The sequence below is a fragment of the Columba livia genome, chromosome 3, assembly GCF_036013475.1.
Source record: "Columba livia isolate bColLiv1 breed racing homer chromosome 3, bColLiv1.pat.W.v2, whole genome shotgun sequence".
NCBI lineage: Eukaryota > Metazoa > Chordata > Aves > Columbiformes > Columbidae > Columba > Columba livia.
The window spans coordinates 70,450,948-70,478,284 of record NC_088604.1 but is presented as its reverse complement, the minus strand read 5'-3'; the positions used below and the strand labels follow the sequence as shown (position 1 = coordinate 70,478,284).

Below are 27,337 nucleotides of genomic sequence, written 5' to 3'. Positions count from 1 at the left end.
CTAAATTCAGCTCCAGAATCAGGGTCTAAGACAAAAATTCCAGCAAATGCTCCACATGGAAGAACCCCACAATACGGGATTGGATTTTCTTAACTTTTCCTTCAAGAAGAAAAAGCCACTCTATCAGATATATTTTAACTGACTATTAACCATAAAACCTTAAGTATTTACCTACTGCTTAAGGGTTTTTTGTTGTTGTTTGGTTGGTTGGTTGGTTGGTTTTATCCTGATAAAAAACCAGCATAGAAAGTAAGGAGGGAGGAAGCTTCATATGTGTCCACAAAAGTCTCCATCATGACACAATTTTCTCTCAGTGTGCCCAGGGTAGGGTGGATGCAATGTTAAGAGAAACTTTAGAGCCTTATTGTAACTGACAACGGCTCAGGAAAGCACAAATGCTCTTTCTGCTCCTACCAGGCACCAACAAAATATAACTTCTGTCTTATAAAATTCCTCGTTCAAATTATCTCCGGTTTTTGTGATGAAAGGGAGTAAAAAGTACACCCAAATAAATGTTCAAGATGGTAAAGAAAACAAATAATTTCCTATCACAGAAAGACTTGAAGAACCCCTGTAACTACTTGTGTGGCTTCTATATGTGTGTTAGTAGTGTGTATTAACAACTGTGTGACCTAAGTTTTGTTTGTTTTTTAAAGTTAGACTGATGGGGAAGGTGTGGTTTTGTTTTTTTTTTTTTTTTTTTCCCCAGGAATGGTCAAACTTATCAAAGCCGAAGGCACCACCTAAAACTGGGCTAAATTTGACTCTCACCCTGAAGCACAGTGCCAAGTGCAGCTCCTTTGACGTCCTATTTAACTACGCAAGGCTCAAGCCAGCAGGACGGGACAGACCACGCTGCATCAAACGGGAGTGAGGGAAACACCGGGGGTCGTGTCCGTGCCCCACTCACGGCGCCGCTTGGCCCCGAGTCCCTCCTCAGCCGCCCGTACGGCCCCTCGGTTTTAGGTACCCGTCCGTCCCGGGCCTCACCGCACCCTCAAACCGCCCCTCACCCCCTCACAGCCAGGCGGCGGGGGGCGGAATTCGGAAAACCCCCGCGTGCCGACCCGACGGGGAGGCGAAGGCAAGAAAGAGCAGGGGCGTCCACGGGGACGGCGGCAAAGAAACGAGTAACCTCAGCCCACCCACGCGTGCCAGCACCCACGGGGTGGACTTTCCCCCCCGCAAGGTTGTGTTGCGAGCCGAGGGCCGCCCCGAGGGGACGGAGGAGGCGAAGGAAGCGCAAGAAGAGAACACAGCCCAGCGCCCCTGTGGCCGCCCCCCCATCCGCCCCTCGATGGCGGTCATTGAGACCCGTCCAGGGGCGGGGCGCCGCTATGCAAATCAGCCGCCTTTCGCAGCCAATAGACGGGTGAGCTGAGCGGCGGGGGCGGGACGCTCCGCGGGCACCAGCTCTTGCCCCGACGGCGCGGACGCTGCGACGGCAGCGGCATCTCGGGGAGCAGCGCAGCCGGAGCGGAGCGGAGCGGAGCGGAGTGGGGCGCGGCTGTCCTGCCCGGGGTGAGTACCTGCCGCGATGGGGGAGGACTAGACGGCGCTTTCCTCAGGGAACCGGCCGGCCTGCGTTCCTTCACCTCGGGCACGTCGCCGTCGGCTCTCGGAGCGGAAGCCCAGCCCTATACTCGAGCCCCGCTCAGCATCAGCCGGGGACCCCGGGAGCCGACCCGGCCCGGAGCTGCTTCGGGACACAGGACAGCTCTGGGCCAGGACGGGTGCTAGGCTCCGGCCGTGGCGATCAGCCCGTCCCTTCCCCTGCTGTCGGGGAGTCCCGGTGCGTGCCCGGTGCTCGGCAGCCAGCCCGGCCGGCAAGGCGGGAAGAGCCGCAGGGGTTTCGGGGCGCTTTGCAATTCGGTTTTGCGTAAGAATAAACGAAACTGCCCCGTTTGAGTCGCGAGGGGGAGTCAGAAAACCTGAGACAGAAGGGGGTGGCAACGGGGCTTTTGGGTCCGGAGGTGCCTTAGCTGCCTTCGGGTAGCTCTGGTCCCACAAAAGGGGTGGCTGGGTTTTTCGCAGGGTTGCTTTCTATTAATAATATGATCTCCTTGTCCAGTCCTCATGGGTGTCTGTAGCTGCCTTGTTTGTCTGGCTTAACGAGTATTAACATTTCATTCATAGTGCTCATATGTGGTTATGAATATGTTCATATGTGGCTCATATGTGGTTATTAATAGCACCAGAGCAGATTTTGTAGAAAACTGGGTTTATATGCAAGCTGTAATAGCTTTCACTCCTTTCTTGGACATCATCATGGCCAGATCTAGGAGTAGGTGCAAAAGTTAGTGTTCTTTGATTGCTTCCTATTAATCGATATTAATTTCCTTTCCTGCCAAGAAGAATTAGTATTCATGTATGTCTTAGATAACTGTATGTGGCTGTGTGATACCAGGAAAGGAAATGACTAGAAGAATAACACTGGCCTAAAATGGACATTCACACTTCTTGTTCTCTAGATGGTATTTTAGGAACCGTTTTATAAGTTGTCAGGGATCAAAGTGGCAATGTATGGCTTTTTAAGGCAAGAATAAAATTTGAAGGATGCTGTTTTCTTACCAGTAGTGTTACTTGCTATTTAAATATTTTTACATAGAAGTGGTGAGACTACAAGATGAGCATTTTTTTTTACTTGAAATAGACCAAAGGTCTAACAGATAAACAGACTATAGGTTATACTTAAGAAAGGATGGTTTAGATGCCCAACACCTCTGATGTCCTTTTTCTCACCTTATATTTTTCACTGACTGCCTTGTGTGACCACTGCTCTGAAACTGAAATTGCATGTTAAGTCACAAGGCAAATGAATCCGGTGTTATAGCTGAGACTAGAACTGCAAGTTAGCCTCTGTTGTCATAAGAGATCTTTGTGAAGAAAATAAGCATGGTACATAAGATCTCATGAGACATTAAAATGGGAGATAACATGATCACGGTATGTTCTGGGCACTGCAGATAAATGTAATCCTATGGAACACAACTGCATATTAAATTACAGTCTTGGAGATTTTAGATGCTGTGGGGTTAGCTTTCATGTTTGTCGCCTTTCATTATATTATAGTAGTAACCAAGACCTGCTCCAAAAGGAGAAATGGTAGTTGCTGCTGGTGCAGAAATAATAAGAGAGGGAAGAGAATCTGTGGGGTGAAAAGAGTCAGCCACATTGCACCCCAGCACGGGCAGCGAGCCTGTGCTTGCCTGTGGGAGCACGTACACTGTGATGGGGACACAGAGAGAGTGGGAGCAAAGGCACTGAACAAATCATGGAAATGCAGGGCCAGGGGAAGACATTACATAGTCCATTTGGGGCATTGTAGCAGTGCACCTAAACCAGAGCTGAGAAAGGCTTCTGTAGCCTCTCTCACTCCTCTAAGGAAGAGGGTCTCACAGTGCTCTTGCAGAGAAATTGTCTGACTTTCAGCTAGATACAGCAAGTTCAACATGGATCTCATGTGTGAATTGAATGGATCACTTTGTGTGTTTCCAGTGTCAATTGATCATTTCTCTTTTTATAAATTCCATTTATACATTGGAGCACTGTGTCTCTCTCCCTGGTCTTCTGCATGAAAATAATGTAATTTCTACAACTCCTCTTCTTCCACGCTTGTATTTTCTAAGCTGTTTGGAGACAATGCCCAGTATGCTCCAACTTTGCTAGTATAATAACTGGTGCAGGATGTACTATTCCGACAGAGGCCTTACCTACACTAAACAGAGTAAAACCAGGCCTTCCCATGCCTTCTCTCATATAAGACTTTTTTTTTTTAATGGCATTATATTGTGAACTTTCAATCTGCTATAACCCCACCAACGCTTTCCTGTTACCAAACGAGGTGTTCCCTAGTTTCTATCTGTGCAAATGATTTATTCTAAATGTACCCTACCAGGCGCATATCTATTGAATTTCTTTTTCTTTTTGCTAGTGCTTCTCTTACTTGCCAAGATCATCTTAAATTTTCAACATTTCTCCTCTCCTCGGCCACCAAATGCTCACATCCCCTCCCTTCCAGTTCAGTGTCACCTGGAGACTGTACAGGCTCATGTTTTGTTCCACTCTCCAAGTTGCTAAAGGAAAACACGGCTAACCTCCAAGTGTGACAGAAACCCATCATAATGTTGGCACATTCAAAACCAGTTCTGATGGTGAGAAGACAACTGCTGTGTCAAGTATGAAGATGCTGGACCAGATACACTTTCCATTATCTTTTATTTGGCCTATCAATTTTTTTTGACCCTTTGGTCATCCCTGTAGTACAGGGATGACAAAGCACAGTGCAGAAATTACTGAGGCAAGGCTAATTTGATCCAATAAACTAATCTTGGCAACAAATGCAGGGTTACCACTTTTATGCAGTTTTGCAGAGAACCCATTTCTGGTTGCACTGGCTGCTCCCTTCAAGATGTGGCCCCGACATGAGCCATGTCTGGTGAGGAACATTCCCAGGGAGTGGCAGTGCTGCTCCTGCCTAGGGCTGGCTCCTGGGAACCCACTTTTGGGGAGCAGGGGAGCTCTGCATGGGCGGAGCAATGCAGTTCAGTTTCTACATCTGTTTTGATAGCTTTTGCTGATTGTGTTGAGTGTCTTGATATCTCATCAAGCCTGTCACACAAAGTGTTTGGCACTTCTGATCTAGACCATATTTCTGTAGTTTATCACAGAGGCAATGATGTAACATAGTGTGCCTTCAGAAGGCTTATCACGCATGCAGCTTTTGCTTTATCTACCGTGATGGTTAACCCATTAATTGCTAAGATTATTCCTGACAAACTCACATTCACAAAAGCCATGAAAGTACTGAATGCTTCACGTTTTCCTGCTATGTCTTTCCTCTGTGCTGTATTTTGTAAGTAACAAATTACTTACTTTTGAAAGCAAGAATAAAGCATGCTTGAACTTTGGATATGCCAAGTCAGGAACAGATTCTCTAAGTACCACTGCCAAGTGTGTCCCTAATTCCATCTATATGTTGTCTAAACTTCACTGGTACTTTGAATGTGCCTAAAAACACCCGTGGGTTGCTAAGTAGTGTAGAGTAGTTGCCATAAAGTGTGCCAGCACCTGACATGTCCTAGGACTGAGGCTGTGGGTATGCATGTGTGGCTCTGGGGGTTATTTCCTGACTGAACTATTATGGTCCAGTTACAGTTGTGTAGATTTTGCAGTAGGATCCAGGACTGAGCTTTATGTGTACTGGCCCACATGAACAAATGCCAATAAAATACTCTGTATTTAGCATTAAAGGGTTTTTTTAAAGTAAAGTGTACTTGATCTCAGATTATAACATTGTATTACAAGCTCTAAATATATGTGTGTTTTAAAAAGTAATGTTAATTTAAAAATGTCTGTAGAACATGTTTCTTCTGACTGATGATCACATGCAACCTCATATTTCTACTTGGATGCCAACATAATGTCTTAATCACTTATGAATACCACTGTGTGGTAGCAATAGTAGTTATATAAATGTGGCACGTACATAGCAATTTTGCTGAGCCAATGTGTTTCAGGGAAGCCGAGGTGATTAATTAGATCATGTATATACTCACAGCACTGTAGTGACAGCTCTGCCTGTGAGTGCGTTGTTTGGTTTCCTTGTGCCATGACTCATAACGATGCCGAGGTGCAGTAATTGCCAAGAAATGCATGGATGGCTCGTTCACTGTTCATATTAGTGGCATGGTTCTGTCTTAACTATTTGCCAAGCTGGTGGAGGTACAGCTCACGCTCCCCTTGTCTCCATCCAGGCCAATTTTACTTGAAGACCTGAGTGTTGCCCACGGCAAGAAGGATGGGCACACTGTGGTGGGCAGCCCACAGCACACTGTGTGTGCTGAAAAGCACTAAAGAGAGAGTCATGGTGGGTTTGGTTTTCCCCCCACTTGGGTAAAATACAATGCCATCTACTCGTTGTAATGGTGCTCTGTTTTAGCAAGCCGTGCACATTAAACTAGGACAAGGGGTAATGGTTTTAAACTGAAGGAGGGGAGATTCAGGCTAGATGTAAGGAAGAAATTTTTTACAATGAGGGTGGTAAAACACTGGCTCAGGTTGCCCAGAAAGGTGGTGGATGCCCCATCCTTGGAAACATTCCAGACCAGGCTGGATGGGGCTCTGAGCAACCTGATCTAGTTGAAGATGTCCCTGCTCATTGCTGGTGGGGGGGGGGGGGTGGACTAGATGATGTTTGAAGGTCTCTTCCAACCCAAACTATTCTATGAAAACTGCCTGGAGTCAGTTCAGAGGTCTCAAGGATTCCAAGGATTTATCAGATTTTCAATATCTGCAGTTGCTAACTATATATTCTGTTGCTAGCATCTTTAGAAAAATGAAGTTGCTAAATTTGGGGTGTGCATTAGCCTTTCCTGTCCTTAACTTCCATTTGTATACAGAAGCATGCTGACGACTGGAAAGAGTTCCCAGTTTTGGAAGGGGGTTCAAATAATGTACATGAAGACTTAACACTTCTCAGTGGACCATGTAGTGAAAATGGAGAAATTTTTTTTTGTCAACAGCCATGGTACAGGCCCCCCTCCTGCCAAACAAAACCAAATCTGGTTACAACTGCTCATTAGTGTGACTTGTGAGAAAAATGTCAAGAGGAGATACTGAGAATCCATTTTATCATCTATCCAGGATTGGAAATGTTTCAGTGGTGATCCACAGCTCTCCAGTGAAAATTCAGACAAATAGCAGCAGTCCACCTATAGTAGCAGTCCACCTTTATATAAAACAAAGCTGTCCTCTCCAATGCAAGAATAATGTTTACTTAGCATATGCTACTGTGTAGTAACAAGTTAAAACTTCAGATGTTTTTGTCAGTCTCATCATAAATATGTGAATAATGTGATGCGTATTATGGATGCATTTAATGCATGCCAGCAGCTTCTCCTAGTTTTAATACTGATGCCTGGAAAACCTGATAACCAGTCTGTTGAAAACACAAAGATGGTTAACCTTATTAAATACCTCTAGGAAGTATGAGATGCACCCTAGATCCTTGAATTTATAATATGCTGTTGTACAAAAATTGGAAGTTACTTTATGTTGAAGAGATTGAATACTGGTAAAGAAACTGGGATAAGTCAAAGAAGAACCTCCAAAGCTATCAGTATTCCAATAATTATTGCTTTACTGCCTCATTACTTGAGACAGAGGCAACAAACTATTTGAATGTTAATTTCCATCTCATCCCCACATCTCCCTCCCAGGCCTTTCCTAGCCTTCATGGTAGGAAAGGAACCACTGGAGACTTGGAGATCCTGACAACTGCAGAAATAGTCTGATAAGAATTGAGCCATCCCTACTTCTCTGAATATATCGGCTTGCAATAAATAACTTGTTCTGGTGCAAATGGAGAAGTTGACTTTTCATGCAAGCTTTTGGAAAAAAAGCTGCCCTGAGACATTTGCAACTGCACACACTTCCCACTAGGCTGACTGAAAGCATAAAGGAGGTGTTCTGCTGTACATAAGCTTTGACTACAATAGGTAGTGTCTAATAATCTTCAGATACATTTGTGGCTTCTTGCTGGATTTCTGTAGCTTTGTAACTCATGTTCTGTGTTGACTGATGTATTGTCAATCCTGAACACATTTTGTCTATTTTAAAATATTACCCAATCCAAGAAACTCCAGAGAAGATAACTTCCTTTCAGTGAGGCAAACTGTCCTAATAATTAGATTATGATTTTTGGTGTTTCCTGAGCTCTTATAGATGCAAAGCAAAAAAAAGAGGAGTGATTTGAGAAATTCAAGCCTGCTGTTCCACCAGAGGTGGACATGGTTGAGGACACAGGGAATTTTCTCTGCAAAGATGACTAGCCCTCTGCTATGAGTCAATTAGAAGCTCTTTTGGAAAGAGGATGACCTATTGTAGAGAACAGTCTGTTTTCCAATTTCTGTTTCCAAAACGGAAAGATACTAGAAAATGGTCATTAAATCTGAGAGTCCAGCTCTGAAATAAAAGGCTTCAGCTGCATTTAACTCTTCTTTTAACTATTAATGACTTGCATTGTTGTGCAACAGCGTCACACTATTTTCCTTGTAATGGAGTGTGTTTGACTCAGCCAGTCCATCTGAGTGGATTTCCATCAATACTGCATCCTCTCCAAGCAGTATGGTAAGTTACTGGAATGTGCTCGCTCACACTTGGCTATGAAGTAATTCTGCCTAGGAGCGGGTTATTTCCTAATTGTTCACCACTTGTTTCTTGGGTCACATCTATTGTGTGTCATGCAACAAGAGCACATGTCACTCAGAGACAGGATGAGCCATGTGTGTTTGTAGTGGAGTACAGAAGAACTTTTACCTTCTGAGGGAGAGAGGAACTTCTGACATAGATTATTTTTAACTGGCTTGTTTTGAAATATCTGTTGTTCTTCAAATAGGCCACTTCAGCTGAAGTAAAAGCTTCATTTTTTAAGGTCCCACTCAAGGCTGAAGAGATTACTGACTAGACTCTTGGTAATCCACAAGATGGTATTAACTAGCAGCTGTCTTTTATAAATGCTGTAGAAAGCAAAACTGTACACCAGCTTCCTTCCCAGCTGCTGGTGATGAAATATAGATGCTGTCATGAACCTGCTGCTTTATTTCAGTGATGTGGATATACATAAGTTAAAGCTGAAATAAATACAGGTGTGCAACTTGTTGGTTTCTATAGAAATAACTTTTCATCCTTAGGTTATTTATATGTAGATAACAGGCTGTAGAACATTAGCACAGCAATTGAAATATGCTATGGAGGACTCCTGTTTGTATGTATGCGGGGCTAACAGTAAGGGGTTTTATGTGTATTCACAGTTTTTGATTTTCAGAGTGTATTTCCTTTGCTGTCTGAAATCCCATGCCATGCAGAGTTGTGTGTGGCTGCAGTCTTACTGCAACAGGGCAGCTTGAGTCTTTCTCATGCATCATGGGAAACCTAATCATTGTGGTGACTCATACCAAGAAGTAGCATGCTAACATGAAGAGATGAATACTGACCATGTCCTCAGCTGACTGTACTTAGTGGGTGTCTGGCTTCAAAGTTGTAACCTCTGCAGTCATTACTTGGCCTGCATTTCCTGTGCGTGAGCATGTGTTTGGGTGTACACACCATGATGGACAGCAGAAAGAACTTGATTTTTACAAGGATAGATTTATCTAGCTCAAAAATAATAATGCAAACATGGAAGTACATGGTCCAGTTTGAGTATATACAATATTTTAAAAGAAAAATCTGACAGCTAAACTATTAAAACACACACTCTTAGAATTAATGTAGTTATACTCTTGGGGCTGTTACTCCAGAGTAGTTGGTGTCTTCATATTCTAATGTGTGAGATGTATCTTAAATAAACCTGTGCAAGCAGTTGAATGTATACAGCACTCATGTTCAAATCAGCAAACTTTTGACCTAAGGCTGAGCAATAGAACAATTTAGATGGGACCTTTGGAGGCCATCAAATCCAGCCCCATTCAAAACAAAGGTATATCAGGTTGCGAAGAGGCATGTCCAGTCAAGTTATTAAGATCTTCAAGGATGCAGATTCCAAAACTTCTCTGGGCACCTTTTCCAGTGTTTCTGAAAGCTTTTGTGGTTTCTGTTTGTTTGTTTGGATTTGTTTGTTTGGATTTGTTTGTTTGGATTTGTTTGTTTGGATTTGTTTGTTTGTTTGTTTTATTTGTTTTTGTTTTTCTTCCCCTTCTACTATCTAACTAGCTTTTCCCTTGTTTTCACTTGGGTCTGTTGCCTCTTGTGCTGTTGCTGTACATCTCCATGAAGGGTCTGCCCTTGCATTACTCAGTTGGTGACAGCAACAAGATCTCCCTTGAGCTTCCTATTTTCCAGACCAAACATCTCCAGCTCTCTCAGCTTCTCCTCATATGTCAGGTGCTCCAGCGCCCCTGACTGTCTTGCTGGCCTCCCCTGGACTCACCCCAGTGCGTCCCTGTCTTTGTGCTGGGGAGCTCCAGCACCAACACACCAGTCCAGATGTGGATTCTCAGGTGTCAGATGGGAGGAGTCACTTCGACCACTCCAGCCCAGGATGCTGTTGGCCTCCTTTGCCACAAGGGCTCATTGCTGACTCACATTCCACTTGATGTCCATCAGCACCCCAAGGTCCTTTTCTGCAGAGCTGCTTTCTAGCCAGGGATATCAACTCCTGCTGCTGCACCAGGCCCTATATTAAGGGAGAGATTGCTGCTCATTTTAAAGAACAAGTGCTGAGGTTATCCCTAACAACTAGTAATATACTATGTATTAATGTACTGCTGTTTAATTACAAACAATGCTATCAACATGTAGTAGATGCAAACTTTCCAGAGTAACAACAGCATCTAAAAAATGCTGTTTTCTAAATACTGATCTGTTAGACTGAAATTTTTCACATTGCTCTCCCAGCTGCTTTCCTGTGCTTGTTTGTCCATTTGTTCCAGTTCTTTAGTGTCAGTTCTGCCCCTGACACTATCAAAGGAATGCTTGGAAGTTATTGTCCTCTCTTGGGAAGATCTGGTTCCCCTTTCTTTGTAACGGGAATTTGAAATGGGAAAAGAACTCTGTGGTGGTGCTGCATTTGAGTCTGTTGTTTTCCTTCTGTAAAACTCCTAAAATTTGACCAGATTGTAAGTTTCTCAAAGCAGCAGTCTGCAAATGCCCCAAACAATTTTGCTGTGTTTCTTGAGCAAAAGGTGCTCAAGAAAGCTGAAATCTAAACATTCTCTTGGTCCTCACAGATCTCTTTGGCCAAGTATTGCAAATGCTAATCTACAGAGTAATTGAGCATGCTCTGGCATAAAGCTGAATAGTGTTCTCTGCAATTTGTGGTGTTTGTGGATGAATATCATGCTGAAATACAGGCAGAATGTCATTCTCTTCCTGTTCTCTGTCCTGGCCATTATGTAAATAAGGAAGAGCATTTTGCAACTGTGAAGAAGTGGGAAGCGGGCTGGGTGTTGCACTTCAGAAACAGAGACAAAAAGACAGGACTCAGGGAGAATGAAAAACTATATCAGCAAGTCCCTGATTTTGCAGGATTCTGAAGGCTTTTGTTAGGACATCCATTTGTTAGGACAAAAGGGCTCCCTTTAGCCATGGAGCCATTACCCTGACAGGTACAGGTTCTCTGCAGAGTTAAAAGATCCTAATGCTGACTCCCTTGAATGTAAGTTTGGTTGGTAGTTTCAAATAATGTAGGCTTTTAGAGTTAAGCACACGGAAACTGGGAAACCCCAGGTTGAAGATTGTCAGTGCAATTGTTAATTTGATGTCTCTGTTCACATTTAGAATTGGATTCTACTGGATCTACTGGATCACAGAGATTGTGCATATCATTGGAGATGATCTTGTCGCAAGCAGCCTCGATCCATGTGTTCATTCACTGACGTCCAGCTTGTTACTTCACGATCTTACTCGGCAAAGCGCCCAGGGCTTGCAGCAGTGACCAAAGTCAGAAGGAGCTGACTCCGGAACATATCTGGTACAAAGAACAGTGCTTCATGTGTCCCAAATGGCATCATAACTCATTAAGAGTGGCAGTGTTGTCCTTAATCACTCTGGGCTGAAACTGTGGATGGGGCTGTTAGATTTGCCCTCCACCGAAAGACACGTATGAATTTATGGAGCTTTCCAGGGACTTATTTCACAGGAGAAAACTCTGAGGAAATTAACAGTAGTAACATAGTAAATGAGATATCTGTCCATGAACTGAATGATGAATATTAAATTTTACATTGTACGATTTTGTTTAGCACATACGGACTGTGGGCAGAGACTTCGTGGAAGTGATATGATGGAGGCTAGTATTCAATTGCGTTATCTTCCTGTGTGTAGGCAACATTGTGGGGCAATCTGAGGCCACACTTGACAGCTCCTTACTCTTCTTTTAATGCTTGATGTTTTAACCTTTTGTGTTGTATTAAAAAATTTAGCAATAATTTTATAAAGATGTTGCAGAAGTAGTATATACATGGACTTATTACAGCATTAGTATTTTAATGTTGTGAATTATTGTGTATTTGCTTCTCCATTGCTTCCTATTTCTGTTTTATCCAACACCTTACAATAGGTGTGGGTGAGAAAGACAAATTCCAGGTTACTCTTTTGAGGGGAAGGGGAAGGAAGGGTAGACCTATTCCTACAAAATTATGAGTTTATTACACAGGAGCTCTTACTAAGTGTGGTTTTCTGATTATGTTTTCTTTGTCAAGCACAAAAAAATAAATGTCATTATTGTTGAGTCAGTTGTCAGTCTGCTCTCTGTGGAAGGCTGATGAAATTTAGTTTTCCTCATGTTCAAGGCATGGTAAACACAGAGGCAACATAGTCCTGCGCACACAATTTAGTTTACACAAATGGCACCTTGCTGCTGTGGATTGTCTTTTTAAAGTCATAAAATGACTTGTCTATGCAGTTCTAAAGCAAATTAAACCTGACTTTTAAGCTACACCACTTTTTTTTTTTTGTTTTTCTTTTAGATGGGAATTTTTCATCTTGATGTTGTGACATGAGTTGAAAGTTTTGATTTCATTTTTGCTGAGGGAGGAGGTGGAAAACCTGTAATTACCTAAAGCTTTCTCGGTATGATGCAGTTGAATCTACGTGCCTTATATTTTAAATTCAAACAATTGTCATACCTGTGAAGATTCCTGAATGAAAGCTCTTCTCTCAGGATATTAATGGACTTCCATGCTTTACATTGCTTGTAAAACAATTAGTTGAAGTTGAAATTCACTTTTATTTTTTACTTCAATGTAAATGTGATCCTAATCAGGGCACTTCTCAATACCAGTGTATGTGCCCAATGAGCTGTACAAGCCCAAGAGGCTGTGTCTGTGATGTGATGTTTCCCATCTCCTCCCTAAAATCTTATACACATCCAACAATCCCATAAAATGGATTATAAACTTGTAGTTTTAATTCACACTACATCTCAGCCTGTTATGATGCGTAGATACACGTGCAACTTCTTAACCTGGGAATAACTGATGATCCTATGAAGGGATGTGTCATTCACGGTGGATAGCATGTTTGTAAATGCTGTGAAGATACTTTAATATCTGGAAAACCCAAAATGAATGCTCCAGACACAGAGATCTAGAGATGTCGTTCTTGGTGCTGCTGCATAACTTGGTTCTTATTCTTATTAATTTAAATGAGGTCATGGGATGTACAGCTTTTGTGACTGGAAATTTTCGGCTTCCTGCTTGCTGTCACACTTGGTGCAGGGCTCTTGCTGAAGCTTTCAGATTTCACTTTCTGCAAAGACGTAGGTCTAGAGTTTCAAGTAAATAACATACTTAAAGAAGACTTATGTTTTGTTACCACATAACTGGTCTCTACAGATTACGCATTCTGTGGCTTTTTAATGAAATTTGTAGTTAAGTACGTCTGAGGCAAATACATAGAAAACAGATCCTGACGTCACCATCATACCAAACAGAAGGGTTGGATGGTTTTACTTAAAAAATGCTACTATTGCTGTGTTGTTTTGTTTGATGCTTGGTACACTGTGATAGCATCTAGAGACACTAAACTTGCCTTTCCTATTAATTTTTTTTAATCCTATCTTGATACTTTCCACACCATTTCTTGAAACTTTTCTTTCCTAACTGTATTGGTAAATACCCTTTCTGTTCCTGAGAGGCTTCCTACTCTTCTTCCAGGAAAAGCAAGCTTAGAATAACAGAAGACCTGTGACATTTGAGGCAGTTGATGTAATGAAGGGTCAAGATCTAGAGATTTCTCTAGTGAGTAGCTGTGGGAAGCGTTCATTTATTAACACGTCCACACATACTTCCTATCATTTGCTCAAGAGTTTGTTTTTTTCTCTCCAGATGAAAGACTGGCATTTTTTATGGGGTAGAGATTGTCATATTATTCTTTTGGATTTGTCTTCAGGGTTTGTTGTCTTCTCTCTTGCACTTTTTTAGTTTCTAAGCTTTGTAGTTTCTAGAAGAGTGTTCTAGCACCAGAGTTTTGGACCTGAGATCTATTACTGTATATAAAATACCATGAAGAAATTTTAAATCTGGTATTTTGGGTTATCTTTGATGCAATTATGTTATCCATGAGTAGTTATAACTATGATGTAGTTATTAGTTCCTTGTAAACCAGTATTTTATTTACTTTAAACTTCTTTCCTCCTGTTCCTCTGTTTTACAGGCAGGATGAAAGACCGGCTGAACGAGCTGCGGGAATGTGCCAGGTTACACAACCAACATTTTTCTGGTAGTGAAGATGATGAAAATTCACCCCAGGATGTTCTCCTTTACGAGACTGATTATGCCTTGGAAATTCTTCATAAAGACATACAGAACATCCGGACAGAAAATGACCACCTAAAAGAGGATGTCAAGCGGCTCAGAAAGCAAAACAGACGCTTCCTCACTTCCATGCGCCGTCTTAGTAGCATCAAACGAGATACTAATTGTATTGCCAGAGACATCAAGGCCCGTGGAGAAAACATCCACAGGAAACTCCAGATAATGAGAGATTTCAGCGAAGATGCAATAACAAAATACGGGGCAATGTCTATCATTGCCAGGGTAGCAAAGAACCACTATGTTGACCTCATGCACGCCTTCCAGAAAGCGATGTTTGAATACAATGCAGCAGAGATGGACCAGCGGGAGAACTGCAAGATTCGAATTCAGAGGCAGCTAGAGATCATGGGCAAGGATGTTTCTGGCAACCAGATAGAGGAGATGATTGAGCAAGGCAAGTGGGACGTCTTCTCTGAGAATCTCTTGTCAGATGTTAAGGGGGCTCGCTCAGCCTTGAATGAAATAGAGACACGTCATAAGGAGCTGGTGAAGTTAGAAGGCCGCATTAAGGAAATTCACGAGCTCTTTCTGCAGGTGGCACTGCTAGTGGAGGAGCAGGCGGACACCTTCGATGTCATTGAGATAAATATGCAAAATGTTGAGGACTATGTAGGAGAAGCTAAAGACCAAGTGAAAAAAGCTTTGGAATACAGAAGAAAACACCCCCTGAGAACAATCCTCTGCTGCTGCATATCCTGTATCAGAAGGTGACTATCCCACTGAAGCAACCACAGACTGACTTGAATTGTCTTCAAAATGGAGCATTCTTTCCAGTGACTTTTCTGTAATGACAGCCCCTAGAAGTGGGAGGACTATTTTGCAATTGTTTTATTCATTGCCTTTTTCCTAAATGTATTGATGGCTGCTCTATTTGAGAGTTCCTACAAATGTTGATAAAGCTATTTTTAATCTATTTCTAATTGAAATGTACTCTGTTGCTGTAACTGGAGTTGCAAGAGGATCTCTGCAATGATACTTGTTTCAGATAGACAGGAAAGAGGAATGAATGACGGGCTGATAACTCAGCCTAGGGAAGATGAGAAATTTCAAGAAGTGACTTTATTCTTACTTGTCAAAGTGACGCTGCAGGTGGTGCAGACTTACCGCCTGGGGTAGCACAACACACCACAGAATCTGGAGGTTTCAGTTTTAACTCGTTTGGAGCCTGCTTGATGCAAATACTTGCACAGATTTTTGTTCTGTTCATTTGACAAAATACTGAGCTTGTTAGCAGGAGCAGGACACAGAACTAGTTTCTATTTCAGCTTGGTTTCCATCTGTCACGAATCTTAACAGAAGTAATTGCACCTTAAATGATAATATGCACATTTTGCTCTGTTTGCGTGCAAGTGATTGATTGCTTTTCTCCATTTTGAGTACCCACAACTTCATCAATGTGGGTAGAAGTTCTGCAACACCAAGGCAGCTGACTTTTAACTTCAGCTACTCTCTGTACTTTTAGTTTCAAAACTGCCATGCCTTTATGCTTCTAATACATTTTTCTGCCAAATAATACTTCAGCCAGAAAAGATGCACTGAGTAGCCTTCTGCAGAAACAGCAATAAGAAGACGACAATTGTGGGGTAAAGAAAGCATTTTAGGGTGTCTTGTGCTGGCACATACACACAAGCAGTTCTCAATAGACTTTTATTTTTTTATAAGCATTGATTTAATATGGATTTTTAATATCTATTTTAAATAACATGAAGGATTAAATTTATTAACATTCTATTTTGCCTGTGTATAAAAACTAAGGCTTTTCTCCCATTATTAGGAAATATCCCCCTGGGAAAGAAAACAGACATATTTCTTCAGTACACCTGAAAAAGAAAGAAAACAACATTTTAATGTCATTTCAGTGGTCTTTTCAAGCTTAAAAATAATCTCTCCTTTTGTGGAAGGGGAGTCTGCCCGCAGTAAGCTTAGAATATGAGGAAGCAGCCCTGGAAACCTCTGAGCATTGTCAGTGAAGCATGTATTGATAAGGTCTGGGGAGCAATTACAGCTCCTGCTTCTGAAGGTTTTCCATCTATGATATTTCTAAGTGGCTTCCTGATACACTGTGATCTATTGCTATCCTTTGAATTAATGCAGGACTTTTTCAGACATCAGTGACTTTTTTTTTAAAAAGCTGATCCTATTTGTACCTATTTTAATAAATATATTTAAGCATTTCAAATATTTTGCATGTGGGAGTGTTTCTCGGGAGATGTGCATAGCCATCTTCCCGAATCAATCACAGCGAGACATTTCCCTTCTAGCCTTTTGCACACTAATTTTGTATGTGAAAAAACACCTGTACATTTCTTACTATTTATATCAGGGATGTCAAGCTCATTTTCACCGGGGGCCACATCAGCCTCACAGTCCTAAAATTACATTTAGCCCTTTGAAGGCAACCACAAGGTTGATGTGGTCCCCGGTGAAAATGAGTTCGACACCCCTGATTTACATTGTCATAAAAAACCACCAAAATAAATTCAACTTCCAAGCTTTCATATCCTAGTGGGACATGCTTCTTGGCCAGACAGGTTTTTCCCACACAAACAGAAGCTAAATGGAGAACTCGTCTCAGAAACTGAGTGTCTCTTACACTGAAGCACGTCTGTGACAGCGTGGAAGAGTGAGGAGTACTGATCTTCTAAAGTAGAAGATATTTTGATATTCAGTGATGTCTTGATGCTGTCAGTATTATGCTTGCCTAGGGACCTCTGCAACAACCCAATGTTCAAACTTGAAACAGGAGGAGGGCGTTGAGCTGGCACCATGAATACTTTGGTGTGACTAAACAAAACAAAGTCATTTATTCAGTAGGTACTGCCATTCAAGCCAATGGAACTGTGCATTTATAGAGAAATACCCTAGACCTCTGAGGGCCAACATGTGGGCATAAATCAATGAATAATAAAATACATATTTCATTTTGTCTGCATATTCTTAGCACTCACCAATGCTTTTGATAAAAATGTGTACATATTTTTTTTGGTTGGATTATTTTTTGCACATATGTCTGTCTACAAATGGAATAAAAGATTTGATAAGAAAAACTGAAAGTGCAGAGTGTTGTACATTGAATTAGCAGCTCTGAATAGCTTCTTGCATTGTCAAAGTCTAGTTTAAAAGGTGCTGGGCTAAACCGTCAATTGGTGAAAGGAGATTAAACAAAGCCTAAAAAAAAGTCCTCCTCATATTTCTTCACCCAGTAAATCAAAAGTGTTGCATATTGAGATAGACTTACTATAATTTTTCCTATAAAAACCATGAAAAATGAGTTTCATACATTCTAAAATGATTCTCTACTTCAAGACAAAAATCAAACTTATTCTGGCAGTTCTGATAAATCTTCTTGATATCACTAGTAGATACACAAACCTTATAGTCATATCTTAGGTCTGATTTGAGGCACAGGGAAAGAGAGTGAAAGCATGAAGTAAAAGTAAACATAGACCTTCTCTCTTGACTAAAGGCTGTTGCTGCAAAGAAGAAACAGAATTATTGAAACGCCAGCTTAAGACCCTTTAAAACCCTTTTTAAGTCACACTGTGAATTAGAGTCACTTAAAAATTACTTCCTGTAACTGAAGAGATCATTCTCTTCCTTGCAAACATGTGTTCATTGCTTAATACTGTGGGGGGTTTTCTATCGTTTAGCTGTGTAAGAACTCAAATTTTGCCATCCTGTGAACTTGCCTAGTCACAGACTTTTGAAAAAACCTGATGACACTATAGCTGCAAAGACTCATGCCACACAGGATGAGTGGAAGAAGGTGATAAAAGTAGCTTGACGATATGTTAGCACACTAATAACAGAAGCCGCAGAATGGACATCTTGATGCTCATGAAGGAAGGCTGCCTTTTCATTCTGAAAGACAACAGGACTCCTATGGAGATGCACATGGTATATTCTGTTGGTCGGGGGTTTTTTTCCCTTTCTGTGATGTGGCAAACCCAGTAGCTGGGTTTGAGGAGGAAGTAGTTAAAATGTGAGAGGGACTGCTCTAGCTGTTAGAGTTACTTTGGTTTTGTCTCCTACTTAAAGCAGCAGAAGCTTCAAAAAACAAAAACAAAACAAAAAACCAAACAACTATGAATCTCAGCTCTTTCTCAGGTGGAGAAAGGAGAAGTGACAACCAGGCATACCTTGATACTTAAATGTAAAAGAGCATTGCATAAATATAAACCACCAAAAAGTCCCCTGTTACAAAATATAATGCTTAGTATATATTGCTGAAATTTTTTATATATGTGTGAGTCTCCATTTCATCTTATGGGATTTTTGTTGTTGTTGGGTTTTTTGAAACTTGGGTTTAATTTTGGAGAAATGGCAGTGGAACAATTACTACCTCAATGCAAGAGACCCAGACTATGGACACACTTGGACAATTAAGCAGGTAACTCTCTGGCACGAGTCTTGGGAAAAACTTCTCGACATAAAAGTACAGCTCTTAGTTTAAGACCCAGATATTTTTTTAAGAGGAGAAAACCTGAGGATGAACTGAGTAGCTAAGCCAAACTGCTGCTTCTCTAACCTAAGGAGGCCAATCTACATCAAGAATGTTTTGAATGCAGGGCCCACATTGTATTTTATAATTTCTTGAAAAACAAACAAACAAACAAGCTCTCTAAAATTCTGAACCAGGGGATATTTGGAATGGTTTTAAGAAAGAGCTACACGTGGTTGTTTTTCTGCCTCTAGAAAAGTATCACAGATATGATGAGTGCAGGAAACACTATCACTTATTAGCTGCTGTTTGTGGTGATTACAGTTCATTTCCAAAGCAATGTGATTTTCACACGAAGCCAGGGTACTTGTTTCTGTAATACGTAGGAAGGCAGCAGCAGATCTGTCTTCTTCCACATTTCTAGTATATTATATACGGTGTCTTCGTAATAGTTGAGCTGAAGCCAGAACAGTTCCTGGAAGATAGTTTCACCGTCACACCTTACAGTGCATTCACTACTGGGGTGCAAAGTCTTAACATGGAAAGGCAGCATTTTACTCTGTTTCTCAGAAATGATGTTAAATGTGAATAGAGAAGGAGATAACCACCTCATGGCATTTTGCCACTCAACCCCTCTGCTGAAAGCACAACCCTGCTGAACAGGGAGCAATGTTAGCTATGGTACGATGCCCATTTCAAGCAAATGATACAGCGTGGTAAGTTTCAAAGAGCTGTGCTCTTATTCATGGGCTACAGCATGTAAATAAAATAAAGGAAAAAGACCATATAAGTTTCACATCTGTTCTTTGTGTATATCAAAAGTTAACAATCTGCTTTTATTGTGTGTGAGAAGTATTTTCCTTCACAAGCATGTCTAGTGTACTGCGGGTTCTCTGAGTGCTAACAACTGAAGAGGCTGGGCGCCACGTGCCAGTTTGAAGCCCAGACCCCTTACAGAGGGGCACCTACAGCCAGGGTCCCTAACAGCCACACAGGCTATCTCCTCCTGCTGACAGGGACGCAGGTGGGCTCTGCCTGCCTCCTCTGTTTGCTGGAGGCTGACTCAGTCCAGCACTCCCGGCCTGTGCCCCACCAAACGTTTGTCTCTCACCCCTTGGTTGCAGGCTCAAAGGTGGCCAAGTTTGGGTGGCAAGGTGCAGGATGTCCATTTTCTCTTCTGGCAAATGGACAGCAAAGGCAGCAAGAGTGGGAGCCAGGGCGCAGGGAGGGGGGCAAGGCTGGTGCTGGGGTGCCGCCCCGTTCCCCTCTGATGGGGGAAGAAGCGGGAGATGGCAGTGCAGACGCTAATGGGGGGACTGCAATAGGCGCTTCCGTAGACCGCAGTGCCGATTGGCAATAAATCTTTGCTCTGCAATATATTTCTTCTAATTAAACATAGATTTTGGCTGTGTTGGGTTTGTTGTGCCTTCTCTGCGTATGTTCCAGGAAACACTTGGAGAGGAATAAGTAAAATGTCAGTATGTAACACGGGTTTCCCCAAGAGCGGCTGTCAGCTGATATTTCAGCACGCAGCATCGCCTTTGCGCCGGGGGGTAGCGGGGACTTGGGGAAAAAAGCGCAGAGTTGTTTCACTTTTTGACGGCCCGAGTCTCACCGGCACAACTTCCCTACAGCCGGTGCCGCGGCCGGCACCGCGGCCCTCCCCGCCCGCCTCGCTTCACCGCGGCCTCGAACCCGCACTCAATGACCGGGGGCTGCAGGGGACAGGCCTCCCACCCCGCGTCCCCGAGCCGGCCGGGCGCCTCGCCCCCACCGCCGCCCGCGCTCCCCTCTCAGGGGCGGGCCCGCGCACCTCCCCCGCCCTCCCCCCCCGCTTCCGCTCCGGCCCTGGCGCCCGCCGGCAGCAAGGCGGTGGGGCTGGGCCGCCGCCCGGCCCGGGGAGGGCGAGGGGCGCGGGCGGCAGGCCGGGGCAGGGTTCCCGCTGGGCCGCTCCCGGCTCTGCCCGCCGCCTCCCGCTGCCGCCAAGAGAGGCCGCCCGTGCGCGCCGCGCTGTGCACTTCGCGCTCTCTCGCGCAGGGAATAAAGGCGGGAGGTTACAGCGCGGCGGGGCGGGCGGGGGGGGCGCCCTGTGCCGGCCCGGGGGTCGCGGGGGCCAGGTGGGAGCTTGGCCTTATATGTAGGAGCGTCTGGGAGCCGTGCCTGTATCTGCACCAGGATGGCCGAGTGGTTAAGGCGTTGGACTTAAGATCCAATGGACGTATGTCCGCGTGGGTTCGAACCCCACTCCTGGTAAGTCACTTTTTTTTCCGGAGCCCCAAAATATCCTCGTGGAGGGCAAGACCGGCGACACCGCAGCGATCCGAAGCCGGCGGGAGGCAGCAAGGGGCGGGGAGCGGCACCCCGACCTGCGGGGCAGCCGCGCAGCTCTGCGGGAGCTGGGCGCTGTGTCGGCAGCAGCCAGCGAGGGCGGCGTGACGCGGCTCAGGCTGGAGCGGGCCTGTTCGCCCGCCGGGCCGGCTCTGCTTTAAACACCGTAACTTCGGCGCAAAGTTAATTTCACAACTTAATTTTGCAGGCCATTTAAATAGATACACGTATATAAAATAAAATCTTATAAAAGCATGTCTCTTTCAGGCCTGTCGGGCCTGGGCCTCGGTGGGCGCTGCGGGTGTCACAGAGGGGGTGACAAGCTCGGCGCTGGCAGGGCAGCAGGGCCGCGGGCAGGGGGTGACAGCCGCCCCCGGGGCGCTGGGCACGGCCCTCCGGCCCTGCCGTTCAGTGAAGGCCCGGGGGCCGGGCCGGAGCCTGGGGAAGCACAGCCGAGGGGAGGCCCGTGCCCGTGGCAGTGGGTGTCAGTGGGACACGGTGCCGCCTTCCGTTTTTCGTTACTGTGGTTCACGCCATTTCTCCACAGAAGTGCCGGACAAGGGAACTGTACCCGGTCTAACGGAGCCTAAAATCACATCCCAAATTATTGTCTGAAGGCACATCCACCCCGTTTGGTAGGAGGCGTTGGGACCATCACTGTGGGGGCCTGTGGCACATTGCAGGAGGTTACCCCTCCAGCTTCATCCACCCCAGGTGGTGATTTTGTCTCTCTAAAGCGTGATTTAGGTAATTTGTGTAGTTTATTTTTCTGGTTCCGTGCCCTTGGAATACTTTGAAGGGCGCATGACAACCTCTTACAGCACTTTTAGAACGTGAAAGGGTAAGTACCGTGTGTGTTAGTGTATGGGATGAGGGCGTGAAGGACGTCTGTGGTGTCAAGGCTGCCGAGGTGTCCCTGCCCAACCCTGGAGGGTGGAGGGAAGGTGACCCTGCTTCTGGGGAATGGTCCCTAGTGCTGGCCATGCCCTGAACTGTGCCAGGTGTTCAGCTAAAAGTTAAGTGAAATGAGCAAGCAGGATTTTCAGACTAACTTCAGGGCTTGGTTTTATTTAGCAGGACAAAGGTAGCAGTTGTTGTAGATGTTCCAGTGTTTCATTTGCTATAGCATGGTTTTGTTGTTCCTTTGTTTGTTTTGAAAGGGTAGTATCGTGTTCTAGTATATTGAAAGTGCGGGAAGTACAAATCAAGTGGAGATTGACACATTTTAAAATATTAGTTTTTGCCAGAGCATCCTGGTCTAATTCTAACACAGGTAAATATAGTTGTTCTTAGCCACGGTAACAGCTGGACTGGGGCTGGCAGCGAGTGAGGGAGCAGGTGTGGGGTGACCTCGGCTGAGGCCCGTGCTGGTGGGTGAGTGTGTCAGGGTGCGGGGAGTCTGTGTGGAGGGAGCCTGCTTGCAGGTGGCTGTGAGGAAAGAAAGGGCTGTTGGTGGAGGCGCTGTGTGGGGAGGCGGTGTGTGGAGGGCCAGGGAAGGGGGTGTGTGGGCTGCTGGGGTGGGTCTCCTCCGAGACCCCTCATGGAGATTGGATATGAGGCAAAGGTTCTTCACCCAGAGGGTGGTGGAGCACTGGAACAGGCTCCCCAGGGGGAGTCACGGCCGCAAGCCTGACAGTGTTCAAGAAGACGCCGTGCCATGCCATCCCGCGCAGCTCAGAGGCCAAATCCAGGGAGCCCAGGGGCGGAGCCTCAGCGCGGCGGGGGCGTGGTCACAGGGCAGGGGGTGTGGGAGGCGCAGAGCCGCAGGGCAGTAGCAGCGGCACTGGCCGTGGCCACAGGACGGAGCTTGGCGGCAGGGGCAGGGCCACAGGGCCGGGCTTTGCCGCAGGCTTGGGGCCACAGCGGGTACAGGGTATGGGGAAAGGGGTGGAACCAAAGGCTAGGGCTATAGGGCAGGACCACAGGGCAAGCCAGCCCAGGCTTTTCTGGAAGATACCAAAGGGATTGGTTCTTTTCAGCCTCTTGTGAAAAGATGACAACTGCACTCCAACGTGGGACACTCTGCACCCTTTCACCTGCTTCCTCCCTTTAGCCCCAGGTACCATCATGTTCCCATCAATACTGAGCACATGAGAAGGTCAAGAAAGTCCCCCCCAAAAGAACTTCTAAGATTCTGGACCACATCACAGCAATCACACTGGAAGAAGGAGCAACAGCACTTGATCACAGGCTATAGTCAGGGGATTTAATGAGAAATGTCATCCCAGGCAGGAACGCTGATACAGTTCAAGGCCTTAGGCCAGATCGTGTTCTTCCCTCTCTTCTTCTATTCCATCCACAGATGCCCCCTTGCCATCTCTTCTTTCCAAAGTCTCCTCCCATTCTCAAGCTGATCACCACTCCAGCACTCGCCAGCACTTGGAAACTCTCTTCCAGGCTCTTCTTTTCCAAGCCGTGAGCCTCAGTGGAGAGATTCCAGTGCCTCAGCAGACAGACCTCAGTGCAGGAGATCTTGCCCAGCTTCCAACTGCTAGGCAGTTGGTACAAAAGTAAGTGCAGTGTTGGGCCATGCATTTTCAACCATTACCACTAGACTCGAACACAGGTTTGTTCATCCAAATGCGAACCATTACAGCCAACACAGTTTGGCCAACCAGGAGCAACTTCATTTATTCCTGTAGAGTAAAAATCTCAGGACTGAACCAGCTCTTGCAAAGTATTTTCTGCAGAGTATTTTGGCAGAGTTTCTGTGTGTTACATGTCCCACTGTGTGTTTAGACCCACACTAGTAAGAGGCAAAAGCACATTCTAGGACACTGCAGTACAGTTCCTGATTTTATTGTGAAACATGGATAGATTTAGGACAGGTTAAGAACTTTTCTATTACCGTCATGAAAAAAGCACCAGTTCTGAGGGAGAACACATAGATTGCACTATTTAGTGAAACGGTCATTGTACACTTTGCTGTATTTGATACCTAGAGAACCTGGTAGATGACTGTTAAAGAGACCTTTCCCTTCCAATCAAACAGGATAGTCTTACAGTAGTTATATCCTACTGCGCTACATACTTAGCAGTACTTATTACATCCGTCGAGTTTTGCTGAAAAATAAGATGGAATTGTAACAAATCCCTGATGTGAGATACTTTGAGCACCTGCAGGAAAACATCCATGTAAACAGCAATACACGATACAGTACACTATAAATAATAGACAAGACAAATCCTATACCTTTTGGACAATATACTGAACAGCTTTAGGCTGACGCTAATAAACACAATGGGAACCATAATGCATGCTTTCTTGATTTAAGACGCTCAGAATTAAGCCACATAATTTGGGAAGAAAACTGTAAACATCATGCCTGCCTCACACCAGGTCAACAGTGCATGATCTCAGTGACAGCTGTGACAGCAGGATTAGAATCTACACTAACTGGCTACACCCAGTGCTTGACAACTGTCACTGGCTGTGAGGAAAGGATAAAACACACCGGTACAGGAATCTCTGGCCAGTGCACATTGCGGAGATACTGTTTGTATCTATTTTTCAAGTATGTGAAGCACCTGTCATAAGATCACCAAAATGTTCGCGTTTTGATCAGCGTTTTGCTTTTACTTCATCTCTTTCCTCCTGATAGAAGAGGGAAAGAAGATGGTCAGGCACAAGCATGGAATCTCAGTTCTTTCTCAGTCACTGAAGCACGTATGAATGGCTGAGAAGAAACAGCTCTTAGGCGCCACTTCCCACTTCTTCCTGTGTCAAACCAGCACCGAACTCTGGAATCTGGTCCTCAAAGGACTGGGTCATCCATTGTCCATTAGGAACTTCACCGAAGGATGACCCTTCACAGCACTGTGGATTGATTGCTGCCAAAACAAACAACACTAAATACAGTTAAAAAAAATGCAACCGATACCACTAACACTAAAAATACAGGTGACACCCCCAGCAAAAAGCCCCCTAGCCTCCCAAAACAACCCCTAAACAATTAAAAAAAAAAAAAAAAAAAGATATTTGCAGTTTCCAGCTTTCCTCTATTTTTCAACCAGCAGTAACGGTTTACAGGCTGAACGTCCCAAGCACTGAACTTTACCAATTCCATTTGAAGAGAAATGGCACTGTTCACTTTCATATGGCGCACGGTCACAGGAAGCTCCTCCGTACGCTGCTTCGTAACCCGGATCATATTTTTCTTCTTTGACAGCCATCTTTTTAGAATCCTCTGCTGAAAGAGAAGACCTCAAGTGTTAATATTCAGAACAAAATCAAGAGTGCTTTTACCAGAGAACACTTGAAAAAAAACAGCCACACATTTTAAAGATAATTTTGCTCCCCTTAGAGGATTAAGACTATACTAAAAAGAGAGTGGAACCTGTAACTCTGTGCCACGTAACTTAGAGAAGATAGCACGTCTCTTCTCTCCCTTTAAATTCTTGATTTCTTTTTGCTTAGGAAACAGTTCACTGTGTTGTACGTGACACCGCATTTTAATAAAGGACTGAAAAAATAACCACTCTACCTTGTGCAAGTTGCAAGTCAAATGTTTACTCCACCTCCTGCACCTCTGTGTTTGGTGCGATACCTTTCAGCTGATCCCTTAAGTCTTTCAGCTTTATGTAATAATGAACTTTATCTTGCAGGTGAGGAAACTGAGCACATCTTGCACTGGATGATGGCACAACGTAGCAGAGCTTGAGACAAAGAGCAAAAAAACTTGTGTTACTGGTCCCTGAACTATGAGCTAATATTTAGCGCATCAAGAATAACTTACAAAGGCTTAAAACAGTGAGCTGAATTGTGTACAAGCCTCACATACTGCCACGAGTGGTTGTGGGAGAAGAGAAAAGGAGCCTTTTGCTTTTCTCCATCAGCTAGATGTCTTGCCCCAAAGAGAGGGGCTGACTATCAGCTGCTGAAATGAGGACAATTTTCACCAGTTGTTTAAGTGCTGCAGGAGCAGCAGCACCAGTGTGTGTTACAAGAAGTACAATTTACAAGCGTATGTCAGAAAGTCAAACGCTCTCTGGAGCTCCCTGAGCAGGAGGGAGTCATGGCCTGCCAATAATTTTACTATGACAATTCTGCTTTTATATGACAATTCTGCTTTTAGGAAAAAAAAAAAGTGGAAATAGCATGACCAGTCTCTCAACTTCTCTGTCAAGGCCCCCTGCAGACTGACAAATTCCAATGGCATTACTCTATCCAGTCTGACAAACATGTGCTTTTTTGTTTTCTCATCAATAGATAGCAAAGGCTTGATACCCAGAGCAAAGCCACCACGACAAAGTGATGTCACCTCCTGCTCTGCACCTTGTCCCAGGGCAGCTGTTCCCCGCTGATCCACACAGACATGACGGGAGTCGCGACGTGTTATTCACAGTGGCTGGCAGCCAGGCAAGAGACCCTCTCAGCTACCCGAGAACGCGGTCTTTGCCATCATCTCAGGAAACCGCTCTGTGAAGATCAACGGTTTCTCTGACAATTCCTCTATCAGAAGGAAAACAGAACCGGGTTGTGTTTCCCGCAGCTTCTCAGGGCTTCTCTCTCCTCCTGCAGCTCCGAGGGGGACAATTCTTAGCTTCTCCCAGGTGTTTATTCCTGAGGACGGGATCCCGCCTGTACTCCGGAGCCCCACAGTGCCCAGAGACCCCCTGACTTGGCTCCCGGCGCTCAGGAGCTCCCGGGGCGGCCACGGCCACGGCCACGGCCACGGCCACGGCCACGGCCACGACCACCGCCCCCGCCCAACGGAGCCCCAGCAGCAGCCGCGAGCCAGGCGGGAGCCCCGCCCGAGCCCGGGCCCGGCCCCGCCCCGCCCCGCTCCGCATGGCCCCGGCGGCGGATTGGCTGGTTCGTGCGCCATGTGCCCGCCTGCCGCCCCCAGACTGGCCGGCGGCACAGTCCGTTCCCTGTGGGTTGGCCAGTGGGTTCAGGGGGCGGGGAAAGTGCGGGCGGTGTTGCCGCGGTAACGGCCGGGCCGGGCTAGGCTGTGGGCGGGTGAGGGAGCAGGTGCGGGGTGACCTCGGCTGAGGCCCGTGCTGGTGGGTGAGGGTGTCAGGGTGCGGGGAGTCTGTGTGGAGGGAGCCTGCTTGCAGGTGGCTGTGAGGAAAGAAAGGGCTGTTGGTGGAGGCGCTGTGTGGGCTGCTGAGGTGGGTCTCCTCTGAGACCCCTCTTGAAGGTTGGACATGAGGCAAAGGTTCTTCACCCAGAGGGTGGTGGAGCACTGGAACAGGCTCCCAGGGGGGTGTCACGGCCCCAAGCCTGACAGTGTTCAAGAGGCAATGC

The 27,337-nt window shown here is 45.1% G+C and overlaps 1 protein-coding gene, 1 long non-coding RNA gene and 1 other non-coding gene across 7 annotated transcripts; 2 read left to right on the top strand and 1 right to left on the bottom strand.

The window, feature by feature from the left end:
* The first annotated feature begins 1,357 nt into the window (after positions 1-1,357).
* STX11 (syntaxin 11) lies at positions 1,358-17,371 on the top strand. 4 transcript variants are annotated; one of them, XM_065057535.1, is made up of 4 exons: positions 1,358-1,521; positions 11,281-11,473; positions 13,659-13,742; positions 14,158-17,371. In XM_065057535.1, exon 4 carries the CDS (start codon positions 14,163-14,165, stop codon positions 15,027-15,029), a length of 867 nt encoding a protein of 288 aa, XP_064913607.1. In that variant the 5' UTR covers positions 1,358-1,521; positions 11,281-11,473; positions 13,659-13,742; positions 14,158-14,162; the 3' UTR covers positions 15,030-17,371. The 4 variants fall into 4 exon arrangements, with proteins under 4 accessions (XP_064913607.1, XP_021150567.1, XP_064913605.1 ...); XM_065057533.1 differs by lacking the exon at positions 13,659-13,742 and adding an exon at positions 3,935-10,225 and having other exon boundaries at positions 1,434-1,521; XM_021294892.2 differs by lacking the exon at positions 13,659-13,742.
* Positions 17,372-20,929: 3,558 nt separating this feature from the next.
* On the top strand, positions 20,930-21,012 carry TRNAL-UAA (transfer RNA leucine (anticodon UAA)). Its single transcript has one exon. It is a non-coding gene; the product is annotated as a tRNA-Leu (tRNA).
* A 2,858-nt stretch (positions 21,013-23,870) lies between these two features.
* Positions 23,871-26,843, bottom strand: LOC102090589 (uncharacterized). Of its 2 annotated transcripts, none has more exons than XR_010471438.1 (4): positions 26,349-26,843; positions 25,572-25,743; positions 25,146-25,277; positions 23,871-24,918 (listed from the first exon to the last, which is right to left on the bottom strand). It is a non-coding gene; the product is annotated as an uncharacterized LOC102090589 (long non-coding RNA). The 2 variants fall into 2 exon arrangements; XR_002420402.2 differs by having other exon boundaries at positions 26,315-26,839.
* Between the last annotated feature and the right edge of the window lie 494 nt (positions 26,844-27,337).

Coding starts and splice junctions, on each gene's coding strand:
- STX11 (XM_021294892.2), top strand. CDS start 14,163: ATGAAAGACCGGCTGAACGAGCTGCGGGAATGTGCCAGGTTACACAAC.